The sequence below is a fragment of the Leucopleurus acutus genome, assembly GCF_964270905.1.
Source record: "Leucopleurus acutus genome assembly, chromosome: 1".
NCBI classification, from domain to species: domain Eukaryota; kingdom Metazoa; phylum Chordata; class Mammalia; order Artiodactyla; family Delphinidae; genus Leucopleurus; species Leucopleurus acutus.
In genome coordinates this window covers 142,265,277-142,277,663 of record NC_139142.1, presented here as the reverse complement: position 1 = coordinate 142,277,663, position 12,387 = coordinate 142,265,277, and the positions used below count along the sequence as shown (strand labels likewise).

At 49.5% G+C, this 12,387-nt stretch overlaps 1 protein-coding gene across 1 annotated transcript in view; it reads right to left on the bottom strand.

The window, feature by feature from the left end:
* Positions 1 to 78: 78 nt before the first annotated feature.
* The window catches only part of CCDC33 (coiled-coil domain containing 33), a gene marked incomplete at both ends in the record, with an annotated part of 117,379 nt that continues 105,070 nt past the window's right edge, over positions 79 to 12,387 (bottom strand). Inside the window, 9 exon segments of the mRNA XM_082850569.1 lie at positions 79 to 234; positions 1,097 to 1,210; positions 2,195 to 2,316; positions 2,878 to 2,956; positions 3,339 to 3,505; positions 4,519 to 4,609; positions 4,705 to 4,836; positions 5,036 to 5,124; positions 5,338 to 5,503. Of these exon segments, the coding sequence (XP_082706695.1) occupies positions 79 to 234; positions 1,097 to 1,210; positions 2,195 to 2,316; positions 2,878 to 2,956; positions 3,339 to 3,505; positions 4,519 to 4,609; positions 4,705 to 4,836; positions 5,036 to 5,124; positions 5,338 to 5,503 (1,116 nt within the window).

Below are 12,387 nucleotides of genomic sequence, written 5' to 3'. Positions count from 1 at the left end.
CCTGCTCAATGAAAGAGGTGCATGTTCACTGACCTCAGCGTTTAATAAAGTCATTTTAGGGAGTGGGTCTGAGACGCCTCAGTACACAGAGAGGGAGGCCTGCTCCAAGACTGAGGTCTGCCAAGACTCAGTCTGCTGGGATTTAGAGAGATTGTTGAGCTTAGTCTCTGAGCTGGGCATCAAGGGGTCCAGCTTGGAGGGTCGCCTGTGGTTCTTGGAGGGGGTGGAGGGGTTCTGTGGTGGGCAAAGCCAGATGAAGTGAGAATGCCCCTGTCCCCAGCAGGATGACTCAGTAAAATGCATCTTGCCTGGCAAGTCATGCCTCAGAGGATCCAAAATCCAGCAGGCCATGACTTCTCAAAGATTTCCAAACCCATTTCACCACAGCAGGCCATGCCTAATTTCTGCTGAAGTCTCCAGGGCTCAGCGGGTGAGTTTGCAAAGGTAGCCCTGTGTTCCACCCAGTTCCCCCATCCTTTTCAGGCCTTTCCAGCAGAGTACTGATGGTTCAAGAGCGGAAGCCATCAGGGGGTTTGCTTTGGGGGGCTGGGGGGCCCAGGGCTGAGCTTGAGGGACAGTTGTGAATAAACCTATTTGTTCTTGGGAAGTTGGCAGTGTTTCTCTCTGGCAACATGCCCCCACCTCTGGCAGGTCTGCAGCACTGCAGTGGCCCAAGAAGTGCGTGCTCATGGGAGAATCTTAGGCACTGTGGAGTGGAGAGGGGGCCACAGCTACTCTACCCATGAGCAAATCCAGTCCTAAAGTACAGCCAGTGCCACAGCATTCGAGGAATGCCCCTGTGGGCAAACTGTCCACCACAGCCCCTCCTTTTTGATACTCATCACCACCCGAAGGGGAGGGGGTGTCTTGGCAGGGTTCTCTATTCCCCTTAGACAGGCGGGGGATTGAGATGGGGCAGGGGTTTCGGCTGGTAACTGAGCAGAAGTTGAGCCCAGGTCTTCTGACTACCAGGCAGGGAGCAGGGCCCCCTGGACAGGTTTTCACAAGGTCCAGTGACTCGGGGAAGGGGTGTGTGTGTGTGGCTGCCAGACCCACCCCCCGAACCCCACAGAGCTCCTCCAGAGGGATCACTCACGGACTCATCTGTGATGATTGTGTTGGAAGGGGGCCTCAAGCCGTACTCTTTCTCCTGCAGCCGTGTGGCCAAGTCCTGCTTCTCTCGTCCCCAGCGTCGAGCTGAGTCCTCTAACTATAGCCATGAAGAGACACAGATGGAGAACCACTGGGCAGCAGCGCCCATCCCTGAGAGCTGGGACAGCCCAAACCTCAGCCTGCTCTTTGAGCAGAAAGCAAAACCTTGGGCAACGTGGGCCTGCTACCTTCCCAAGAGACCTCAGGATAACAAGGGTGGGTGGACAAGCGACAGTTTGAATACGACTGATGGACCTTCTCTGGGTTCCACCAACATACGGAGCTCCAACACTGGTCACGACGAGCCCTGACCCTCCTGACACGCAGAGTCCCGTCAGTCCTCAACCATGGAGCTGCAGCGCTCCCCACAATGAGCCCCAACCCTTCTCAAACGTGCAGCCTCGGCCCTGGTCACAGAGGGAGCCCTGACCCCCTTCACACACAGAGCCCCAGCCCTTCTCTAACACGCAGCTCTGACTCTGGTCACACACAGAGCCCAGACCCTCCTGAAACACAAATCCCTGACCCTGGTCACAAAGGGAGCCCTGATCTTGGATGTAGGCCAAGCCCAGACCCTCCTCACACAGGAAGGGAGTCCTGACCGTGGACAAACACCGATCACCAGCCCGACACACACGGAGCCCTCGCCCTGGTCACATACAAAGCCTCGGTCCTCTTCTCACATGGAGCACTGATCCTGGTCACAGATGGAGCCCTGACCCTGGATGCAGACTGAGCCCCGACCCTCCGTACCCCCTGAGTCCAAACATGGTTAAACAGGGAGCCCTGACACTCCAAATACAGGGAGCCCCAATCCTGGTCAAAAATTGAGTCCTGACCCCCCCGCACACATAGAGCCCTGATCCTTTCCAAACACAGAGCCTCGACCCTGGTCCCAAATGGACCTTGACCCTCTTCAAACATGGAGTCTGGACCCTCCTCACACACGGAGCCCCGACCCTTCTGAAACACAGAGGCTGAGCCTGGTCTCAGGCTGAGTGGTGAGGCTACCTGGCCTGTGTGAGCCCTGCACCTCACCTACCTGGCTTTCCAGGGAAAGAATCCGGCTCTGAGCGCGTTCCAGCTTGGCTAGGAGGTTAAACTTGTCTGAATTACTGGCAAGAAGATCCTGTGGGCAAAGCAGAGACTCACACATGGTCCCCACTGGGGGCTGTAGCTATGTGAGCTCAGGAGGCCAGGTGACACTGAGGGAGAGATCAGCCAGGTCTGAGTTCCAAATTCAGCTCCCTGATGCAGAGCCTCGGACCCAGGGCCAAAGACCCTGAGGCCAACGAGCCTCAGAACCCTGCCCGGAGTTTCAGGCCTGGCATGTGCCTTTTTCACAGTTGTTCCCCCCACATATTTTGACTGTATGAAATGTTTGCACACCAATTTTTAAATGTAAAATGCACCAGGGGGCACTAGGTTAGTGCACAGAAAGGAATCTTGAGCTGGGGGTCATTTTGTAAAGTGAAGGATCTATTGGTAAAGCAAGGGCTCCCCGTCCTCCACACTTTACATGGATGTCCATGCATCAGGTGTGCTTTCAAACAGAACTCACCTCCTGCGAGTCCTGGGATGAAGAGAAAAACTCTCCTGTGCCCAGCCCACCCCGCTTTTGTAATTCCAAATGTTCTGTCTTCAGGTTTGCATAAAGCAGGGGCACCTGTAACAGCCTCGGAGGTAGGGAGGGGCCAGGGACACCCACCTATGTGGGCAGGGTACCCTTGCAGTGGCCTGGACCATCTGTCTCTTGCAGCTTCTCTGCCAGGTCTCCTCTTGTTCCCAACTCCCCAGGGTCCACCTGGGATGGGGGAAAAGGGCTCTCCAAGGCGGTACCAATCCCAGGAAATGCTCCAGAATGGAGTTCTGAGAGGCCTGTTTGGAGCCCAACTGCAGGGCAGCCAGGTGGCAAACGGGGTCAGGGGTCAGCTAGGGGCTTGCTTTCTCTCCCAGGATGCTAAATGAGGGTAAGGGTGAAGCTTTCAGACTCATGTGTGTTCCCAGGGGAAAGGAGCCAAGGCCTGAGAGCCAGAGGCTCTCCGGGAGACTCCAGGCACATTGGAGACCCTGGGAAACCTTGCTCCTGGTCTTGGGTTTCAACTTGGATTGTGCCTGAGTGATTTCTGGGTGCCTGGTGACCTGCGCAGGCAGGTCCAGGCCAGAATTGTGCTGGTGGCTCTTACCAGCAGGGCCTGCTGCTGCAGAACGATGGGGGCCGACTGGTGGCGGTTCTTGTCCAGCTCTGTCCGCAGCCTCGAGTTTTCCGCCAGCAGCATTGAGTAAAGGTCAACAGGCAGATTCTCTCCCGTTGGACCCGGGGGAAGGCCAGAGGCTGAGAGCATGGGGAAGGCTGTGGAATGTGGCCATAGATGTTCATGAGATGGGCTTTCCTGCCTCCCTGTCCCTGGTCCAATCTGCTTCAGCGTTTTACTTTTTTATGCCCCTCTCTGCTCCCAAGCCTTCAATGGCTCCCTACTGCCCGTGGGATCAGGTCCATACTCCTCCTCAGGCCATCGTTTTAGGCTCTTTAGAATCTGACCCCAGTGTTCTCTCTGATCACTCCCCCACCATTTGTCCTGGGTCTGTTTCAGCTCCTCACCTCTATTTTCCTCCCTTCTCTGCTCCTGGCATCGTCACTCCCCAGGCCTGTGCATGGCTGTTTCCCCTCCCTAGGTTGCCTTCTCGACTCTCACCCTAAGCTCAGGGTTCCTGAAAGGTGGGCCCAGCTTTCACTGTTTCTTAAAGACCTTCAAAAATGCCCCCTACAGACACCCCCATGCGGTGAAGGCTGACACAGGGCTGGGCTCACGGGGGTCCCCAGGGAGGTGGCACAGAAATCCTTTGCTTGGGCTGGCCTGATGCGGGGTGACCTGGTTCTTTCCTGCTCATCAGAGCTGCCTCTCATTGGCAGTTCTAGGTGGCTTTGGTTAACATCAGTGGAGAAAGCAAATCATTGATTTAACCAGAAAGTTTTTGTGTGTTTTATAGAAGCAGACTCTTTGAAGACACAGGGAGATGAGCAAATAATTTGAGCGGTCCTGGAGTTAAGAGGTTGGGAACCGCTGCCCCAGACAGCCCCTCTTTGCAGGTAGCCCATCTCTGCTCGCTCTAATCTCAGAGCATCTTCTGGAAGGTCTGAGCCTCTTTCTAGCATGGGTCACACACTGTGTCCCCTCCATGTGTTCTGAGGGACTCCATGGTAGGAGAAGGGAGCTTGGGGGACCTCTGGAAGTGCTCAGTGCCTGATTGAGTACTGAGGGGACCTAGCACCCTCTGCTGCAGTTTGAAGGTGCTCCGGAAACTGAGAGGCTCCAAGAAGGCAGGGCCTCCAGGGATGGGACAGAAGCCGGGGAGCAGACTCACCGACATTGGGCTTTCCCTGCAGCTTGTTCTGCAGGGGCTCGTTCCTCTCCCGCAGCTTGTCCTCCAGAACACACTCCATCTTCTCAATCACCTGGAGGGCAGAGCACAGAGGCTGGGATGGCCTAGGGGCTCCACACCTGCCCGTGTGTGGCTGGGCCTGGGCAGCCTGGCCCTTAGGGCACCTGCCTTCTCCTGGTGCCTCACGGTCTCCTCCAGCGCCTTCATCTGCTGCATTTTGTTCTGGTATCGCCTCAGCAGCGCTGCCTGTGGCTGCTGAGCCCGGTGCAGGAGGAGCAGCTCCTTTTCTCTGTCATTCTTCTGATGGTGGGGGAGGGAAGGGAAACGGGGGAAAGCAGGGGTGCCCTTGACCCTTAGGGTCCACCCCAGGCCACTCTGCTCAGTCCTCCACTGCCCTGGCCTCCTGGCCCCTACGTACCTCTCCCTTCTAGCCGCAGACGCTTCTCCAGACGCTCCCTCCCGAGCCCCCTTCCCCTCTGCCCTCCAAGCCCAGGCTCACTCGAATCAGCTCATTCCGCAGATGCTGCACCTTGTCCCTCAACTTCTTCATGTCCTGCTCACTCAGCAGCAGTTTCTGCTTCATGGACGCTGGTGGAGGAGGAACTGGCTCAGGGAGGAGGCACCTCCCAGTTCAAATCGGCATGGTTGGGGGGCGGGGGGGTGTCTCTCAGTCCTGGGGCTTGACACAGGACTGGACTCTCAGTTTCCCATCTCAGAGAGGACCCAGCCAGGCTCCTACTAGCCTGTGTCCTGGGAAAGGCTCCTGCCACCCTGTTCCCTTGGTGGCCTGTACGCCCTCACCCAGGTTCTGGGCTCTGTCAGTGATGTCTGGCTCCTCTTCTACCCGCTCCTGGGTCAGCTGGCTCCTCAGCATTTGGTTCTCTGCCTCCAGGATGCTGGTCTGTTTCCGCAGTGACAGGATGTCCTCTGCCATCTTCTGCATGGCCTGCCGGTAGCTGTTCATCTCCTGTGTACCCCAGAACTCAGAGATGAACCCCCAGCCCCACTGTAGCCCCCCCCAAATATCTACACCCACACCTGGAAGTCAGTGGGTCACTTCCAAGGCCAAAGAACAGAGAGAATCCCAAGCTGTGCTCTCAAGTCTTAGCAACTCCTTGGAGGGGTGGTCATGACAGGATTTTCACCCTTTCTGGCCATGTGAGAGCAGCTGCACAAATGTGCTCTCCTGGGGGTGACACCTTTTCCCGGGAGGCCAGCTAGGGGCGACCCAGGATTCAGACACTAGGTGAGGAGGCCCATGAGCGATGGAGACTTGAAAGGCTCCAGGGCCAGGTTTCCAGGGCCAGGCTAAATCAGGGCCATTTCTCCACCTTTTCCCTTCTCCTTTCTCCCTTCTCTAATCCCTCTTCTTCCTCATGTCACCGAGAACCCAGGGAAGAATCTCTCTGAAATCTCGCTGAATGCTTCTTGGGAGCCAACCCTAGGCACCAGCCTCCCAGGCAGCCCAGGGGGCGTGAAGGGACACGGCGTAGGTAAGCCCGGGAGATCCAGAAAAGGACTCAGGGTCAGGGTGGGGATCCAGCTACAGGATCTAGGCTGTGAGGTGGGGACGGGATGCCAGGCTCTGTCACTAGGTTAGGAGTAGCAATAATACTAATATCTGGTGTTCATTGAGCATTTACTATGTACCAAGTCAGGCCCCCCTCCTTCATTTAGCTTATGAAGGCGGATACTATTATCATCCTCATTTTACCGACGAGGGATCCAAGGCCCAGAGAGGCGAGTAGCGTGCTCAGTCACAAAACTAATGAGTGGCAGCGTCGAGGTCTGAAATCCAGGCCTCCTGCCACTTGAGTCCGTGCTCTCAAACGCTGCGCAATCCTGCCACGATGCCCCCATATATGGAAACTTCACAGTATGTTGAGAAGTGATGAAAGCAGGTTACTAAAAACAATTATGATCTCAATTTGGGGAAAAAAAATTCATGTTTGCCCTTGTGTGTGTATAGGAGAATTAATAGGCTATATTTACACGTACTTGTATCATAATCAGAAATTCCCTATTGTTATTTATAAAAAGTTTTGGAAAGGGAGTTTCTTAATATAAATAGTACCACAAAATATAAAAGAGGGACTCAAAATGTGAAGCCAGGAAGCTCGGTAGAGGGGGAGGAGGTAGGAGCTAGGTTTGGGGCAGGAGTGGGAGGAGGGTAGCGAGGGCAGCAGGAGCTTCCTCAGCCCTGTCCTTCCTGAGACTGTGAAGGCCTTGCCTGTGGGGGGTGGGCCTCCTAGGCCTGGCCAGAAACGGGCTCCCAAGTCCTCAGGAAGCAGAGCTCTGTCCCCAACTCCCACATGGGCCCCATGTTGACTGAGGATGTGGCCTGGCTCCCAGCCACTGCCTTCAATCTGCTGCATGGTGGGCCACTGGCTGCCTGGGGAGGGGTTTCCAGACAGCAGGGGCTCATCAGACACCATTTGTCACCTGCTGCTGTCTAGCCTTCTGGCTAGACTCCCTCTAAATGGTGCCAGTGCTGGGCCCATCTCCCCAGCACCTGCCCCAGTCAAGTTTCAGGTCTTGGCTCCTCCAGATCTGCCCATCTGGTGCCCTCAGACAGCTTCATTCACTAGGACACGCAGCCCAGAGACTGCACACACACAGGGCTTTGTGGTCAGGACTCAGAAGCCCAGCTTGGCCACTGACTCACTGAGTGAGCTTGGACAGACCCCTTCACCTTTCTGAGCCTCTGATTCCTCTCATGGGAGAAGCATGGAGTATCTGGAAGCTCAGAGTCAGTGTGTGTGGTTCAGGGCCCTGCCTAGGGCAGACATGACTTGGAGGCAGTAGTTCTCATCCCACGCCATTTCTGTTCTAGTGCCAGCTTTAATCAACAGGCCAGACCCCTTTCTCTTCCTCCTTGCTACCCTCACCCTGGGTTCCCTTGCTCTCTCCTCTGCTCTGCTCTACATCCGCAATTTATAGCAGCCCCTTGATGGACAGGGATTTGGGAGGTCCAGTAGACTGTCAAGAGGAAGCACATGATATTTTTGGAAAGGGAATTCATCTCTCCTTTCCCTCTCCAGCCTAGTTCAGGCTCTTATCATGTCTGCTCTGAACAATTACATTAGTATCCAAATGGGTTTCTTTGCTTTAGGGTTATCTTTTAGAGGAGCACACCCTCATCCAAGAAAACATGTTCAAGGATGCTTCATGCCTGCAGTTTATGGTTTTATTCTAGGGCACGCTGAGTCACTGGATACAGGCAGTACTTACAAAGAATGACCTAGATTCAGAGAGGAGATTTGTTCAGGATGGCGGAGTAGAAGGACATGTGCTCACTCCCTCTTGAGAGAGCACCAGAATCATAACTAACTGCTGAACAATCATTGGCAGGAAGACACTGGAACTCACCAAAAAAGATACCCCACATCCAAAGACAAAGGAGAAGCCACAATGAGATGGTAGGAGGGGTGCAATCACAATAAAATCAAATCCCATAACGGCTGGGTGGTTGCCTCACAAACTGGAGAACACTTATACCAGAGAAGTCCACCCACTGGAGTGAAGGTTCTGAGGCTCATGTCAGGCTTCCCAACCTGGGGGTCCGGCAACAGGAGGAGGAATTCCTAGAGAATCAGACTTTGAAGGCTAGCAGGATTTGATTGCAGGACTTTGACAGAACTGGGGGAAACAAAGACTCCACTCTTGGAGGGCACACACAAAGTAGTGTGTGCATCAGGACCCAGAGGGAAGGAGCAGTGACCCCATAGGAGACTGAACCAGACCTACCGGCTAGTGTGGGAGGGTCTCCTGCAGAGGTGGGGGGTGGCTGTGGCTCACCACGGGGACAAGAACACTAGCAGCAGAAGTTCTGGGAAGTACTCCTTGGCGTGAGCCCTCCCAGAGTCCTACATTAGCCCCACCAAAGAGCCTATAGCCTCCAGTGTTGGGTCGCCTCAGGCCAAACAACCAACAGGGAAGGAACTCAGCCCCACCCATCAGCAGGCAAGTGGATTAAAGTTTTACTGAGCTCTGCACACCAGAGCAACACCCAGCTCTACCTACCACCAGTCCCTCCCATCAGGAAGCTTGCACAAACCTCTTAGATAGCCTCATCCATCACAGGGCAGACAGCAGAAGCAAGAAGAAGTGCAATCCCGCAGGCTGTGGAACGAAAACCACATTAGAAAGATAGATAAAATGAAAAGGCAGAGGACATGTACCAGATGAAGGAACAAGATAAAATGCCAGAAAAACAACTGAATGAAGTGGAGATAGGCAACCTTCCAGAAAAATAATTCAGAATAATGATAGTGAAGATAATCCAGGACCTTGGAAAAAGAATGGAGGCAAAGATCGAGAAGATGCAAGAAATGTTTAACAAAGACCTAGAAGAATTAAAGAACAAACAGAGATGAGTAATACAATAACTGAAATGAAAAATACACTAGAAGGAATCAATAGCAGAATAACTGAGGCCAAAGAGCGGATAAGTGACCTGGAAGACTGAATGGTGGAATTCACTGCCGCAGAACAGAATAAAGAAAAAAGAATGAAAAGAACTGAAGACAGCCTAAGAGACCTATGGGACATTAAACACAACAACATTCGCATTATAGGGGTCCCAGAAGGAGAAGAGAGAGAGAAAGGACCTGAGAAAATATTTGAAGAGATTATAGTCAAAAACTTCCCTAACATGGGAAAGGAAATAGTCACCCAAGTCCAAGAAGAGCAGACAGTCCCAGGCAGGAGAAACCCAAGGAGAAACATGCCAAGACACAGCAATCAAATTCGTAAAAATTAAAGACAAAGAAAAATTATTAAAAGCAACAAGGGAAAAACGACAAATAACATACAAGGGAACTCCCATAAGGTTAACAGCTGATTTCTCAGCAGAAACTCTACAAGCCAGAGGGAGTGGCACAATATATCTAAAGTGCTGAAAGGGAAGAATCTACAACCAAGATTACTCTACCCAGCAAGGATCTCATTCAGATTTGACGGAGAAATCAAAAGCTTTACAGGCAAGCAAAAGCGAAGAGAATTCAGCACCACCAAACCAGCTCTACCACAAATGCGAAAGGAACTTCTCTAAGTGGGAAACACAAGAGAAGAAAAGGACCTACAAAAACAAACCCAAAACAATTAAGAAAATGGTAATAGGAATATACATATTGATAATTACCTTAAATGTGAATCGATTCAATGCTTCAACCAAAAGACACAGGCTTGCTGAATGAATACAAAAACAAGACCCGTATATATGCTGTCTGCAAGAGACCCACTTCAGACCTAGGGACACATACAGACTGAAAGTGAGGGGATGGAAAAAGATATTCCATGCAAATGGAAATCAAAAGAAAGCTGGAGTAGCAATACTCATATCAGATAAAATAGACTTTAAAATAAAGAATGTTACAAGAGACAAGGAAGAACACTACATAATGATCAAGGGATCAATCCAAGAAGAAGATATAACAATCATAAATATATATGCACCCAACATAGGAGCACCTCAATATATAAGGCCAATGCTAACAGCCATAAAAGAGGAAATCGATGGTAACACAATCATAGTTGGGGACTTTAACACCTCACTTACACCAATGGACAGATCATCCAAACAGAAAATTAATAAGGAAACACAAGCTTTAAATGACACAATAGACCAGATAGATTTAATTGATATTTATAGGACATTCCATCTGAAAAGAGTAGATTACACTTTCTTCTCAAGTGTACACAGAACATTCTCCAGGATAGATCACATCTTGGGTCACAAACCAAGCCTCAGCAAATTTAAGAAAATTGAAATCATATCAAACATCTTTTCCTATCACAACACTATGAGATTAGAAATAAATTACAAGGGAAAAAACGTAAAAAACACAAACACATGGAAGCTAAACAATACATTACTAAATAACCAGGAGATCACTGAAGAAACCAAAGAGGAAATAAAAAAATACCTAGAGACAAATCACAATGAAAACATGACAATCCAAAACATATGGGATGCAGCAAAAGCAGTTCTAAGAGGGAAGCTTATAGCCATACAGTCCTACCTCAAGAAACAAGAAAAATCTCAAATAAACAAACTAACCTTACACCTAAAGGAAGTAGAGAAAGAAGACCAAACAAAACCCCAAGTTAGTAGAAGGAAAGAAATCATAAAGATCAGAGCAGAAATAAATGAAATAGAAACAAAGAAAACAATAGCAAAGATCAATAAAACTAAAAGCTGGTTCTTTGAGAAGATAAACAAACTGATAAACCTTTAGTCAGACTCATCAAGAAAAAGAGGGAGAGGACTCAAGTCAATAAAATTAGAAATGAAAAAGGAGAAGTGACATCATACACCACAGAAATACAAAGCATCACAAGAGACTACTACAAGCAACTCTATTCCAATAAAATGGACAATCGGGAAGAAATGGACAAATTCTTAGAAAGGTATAACCTTCCAAGGCTGAACCAGGAAGAAATAGAAAATATGAACAGGCCAATCACATGTAATGAAATTGAAATTGTGATTAAAAATCTTCCAACAAACAAAAGTCCAGGGCCAGATGACTTCACAGGTGAATTCTATCAAACATTTAGAGAAAAGCTAACATCCATCCTTCTCAAACTCTTCCAAAAAATTGCAGAGAAAGGAATGCTCCGAAACTCATTCTACGAGGCCACCATCACCCTGATACCAAAATCAGACAAAGATACTACAAAAAAGAAAATTACAGACCAATATCACTGATGAATATAGATGCAAAAATCCTCAACAAAATACTAGCAAACAGAATCCAGCAACACATTAAAAGGGTCATACACCATGATCAAGTGAGATTTATCCCAGGGATGCAAGCCTTCTTCAATGTAGGAAAATCAATCAATGTGATACACCATATTAAAAATTAAGGAATAAAAACCTATGATCATCTCAACAGATGCAGAAAAAGCTTTCGACAAAATTCAACACCCATTTATGATAAAAACCCTCCAGAAAGTTGGCATAGACAGAGCTAACCTCAACATAATAAAAACCATATATGACAAACCCACAGCCAACATCGTTCTCAATGGTGAAAAACTGAAACTATTTCCACTAAGATCAGGAACAAGACAAGGTTGTCTACTCTCACCACTATTATTCAACATAGTTTTGGAAGTCCTAGCCATGGCAATCAGAGAAGAAAAAGAAATAAAAGGAATACAAATTGGAAAAGAAGAAGTAAAGCTGTCACTGTTTGCAGTTGACATGATACTATACATAGAGAATCCTAAAGATGCCACCAGAAAACTACTAGAACTAATCAATGAATTTGGTAAAGTTGCAGAATACAAAATTAATGCACAGAAATCTCTTGCATTCCTATATACTAATGATGAAACATCTGAAAGAGAAATTAAGGAAACACTCCCATTTACCATTGCAACAAAAAGAATAAAATACCTAGGAATAAACTTACCTAAGGAGACAAAAGACCTGTATGCAGAAAACTATAAGACACCGATGAAAGAAATTAAAGATGATACAAACACATGGAGAGATATACCATGTTCTTGGATTGGAAGAATCAATATTGTGAAAATGACTATACTACCCAAAGCAATCTACAGATTCATTTCAATCCCTATCAAATTACCAATGGCATTTTTTACAGAACCAGAACAAAAAATCTTAAAATTTGTATGGAGACACAAAAAACCCCGAATAGCCAAAGCAGTCTTGAGGGAAAAAAAACGGAGCTGGAGGGGCTTCCCTGGTGGTGCAGTGGTTGAGAGTCCGCCTGCCGATGCAGGGGACACGGGTTCGTGCCCCAGTCCGGGAAGATCCCACATGCCACGGAGCAGCTGGGCCCCTGAGCCATGGCCGCTGAGCCTGCGAGTCCGGAG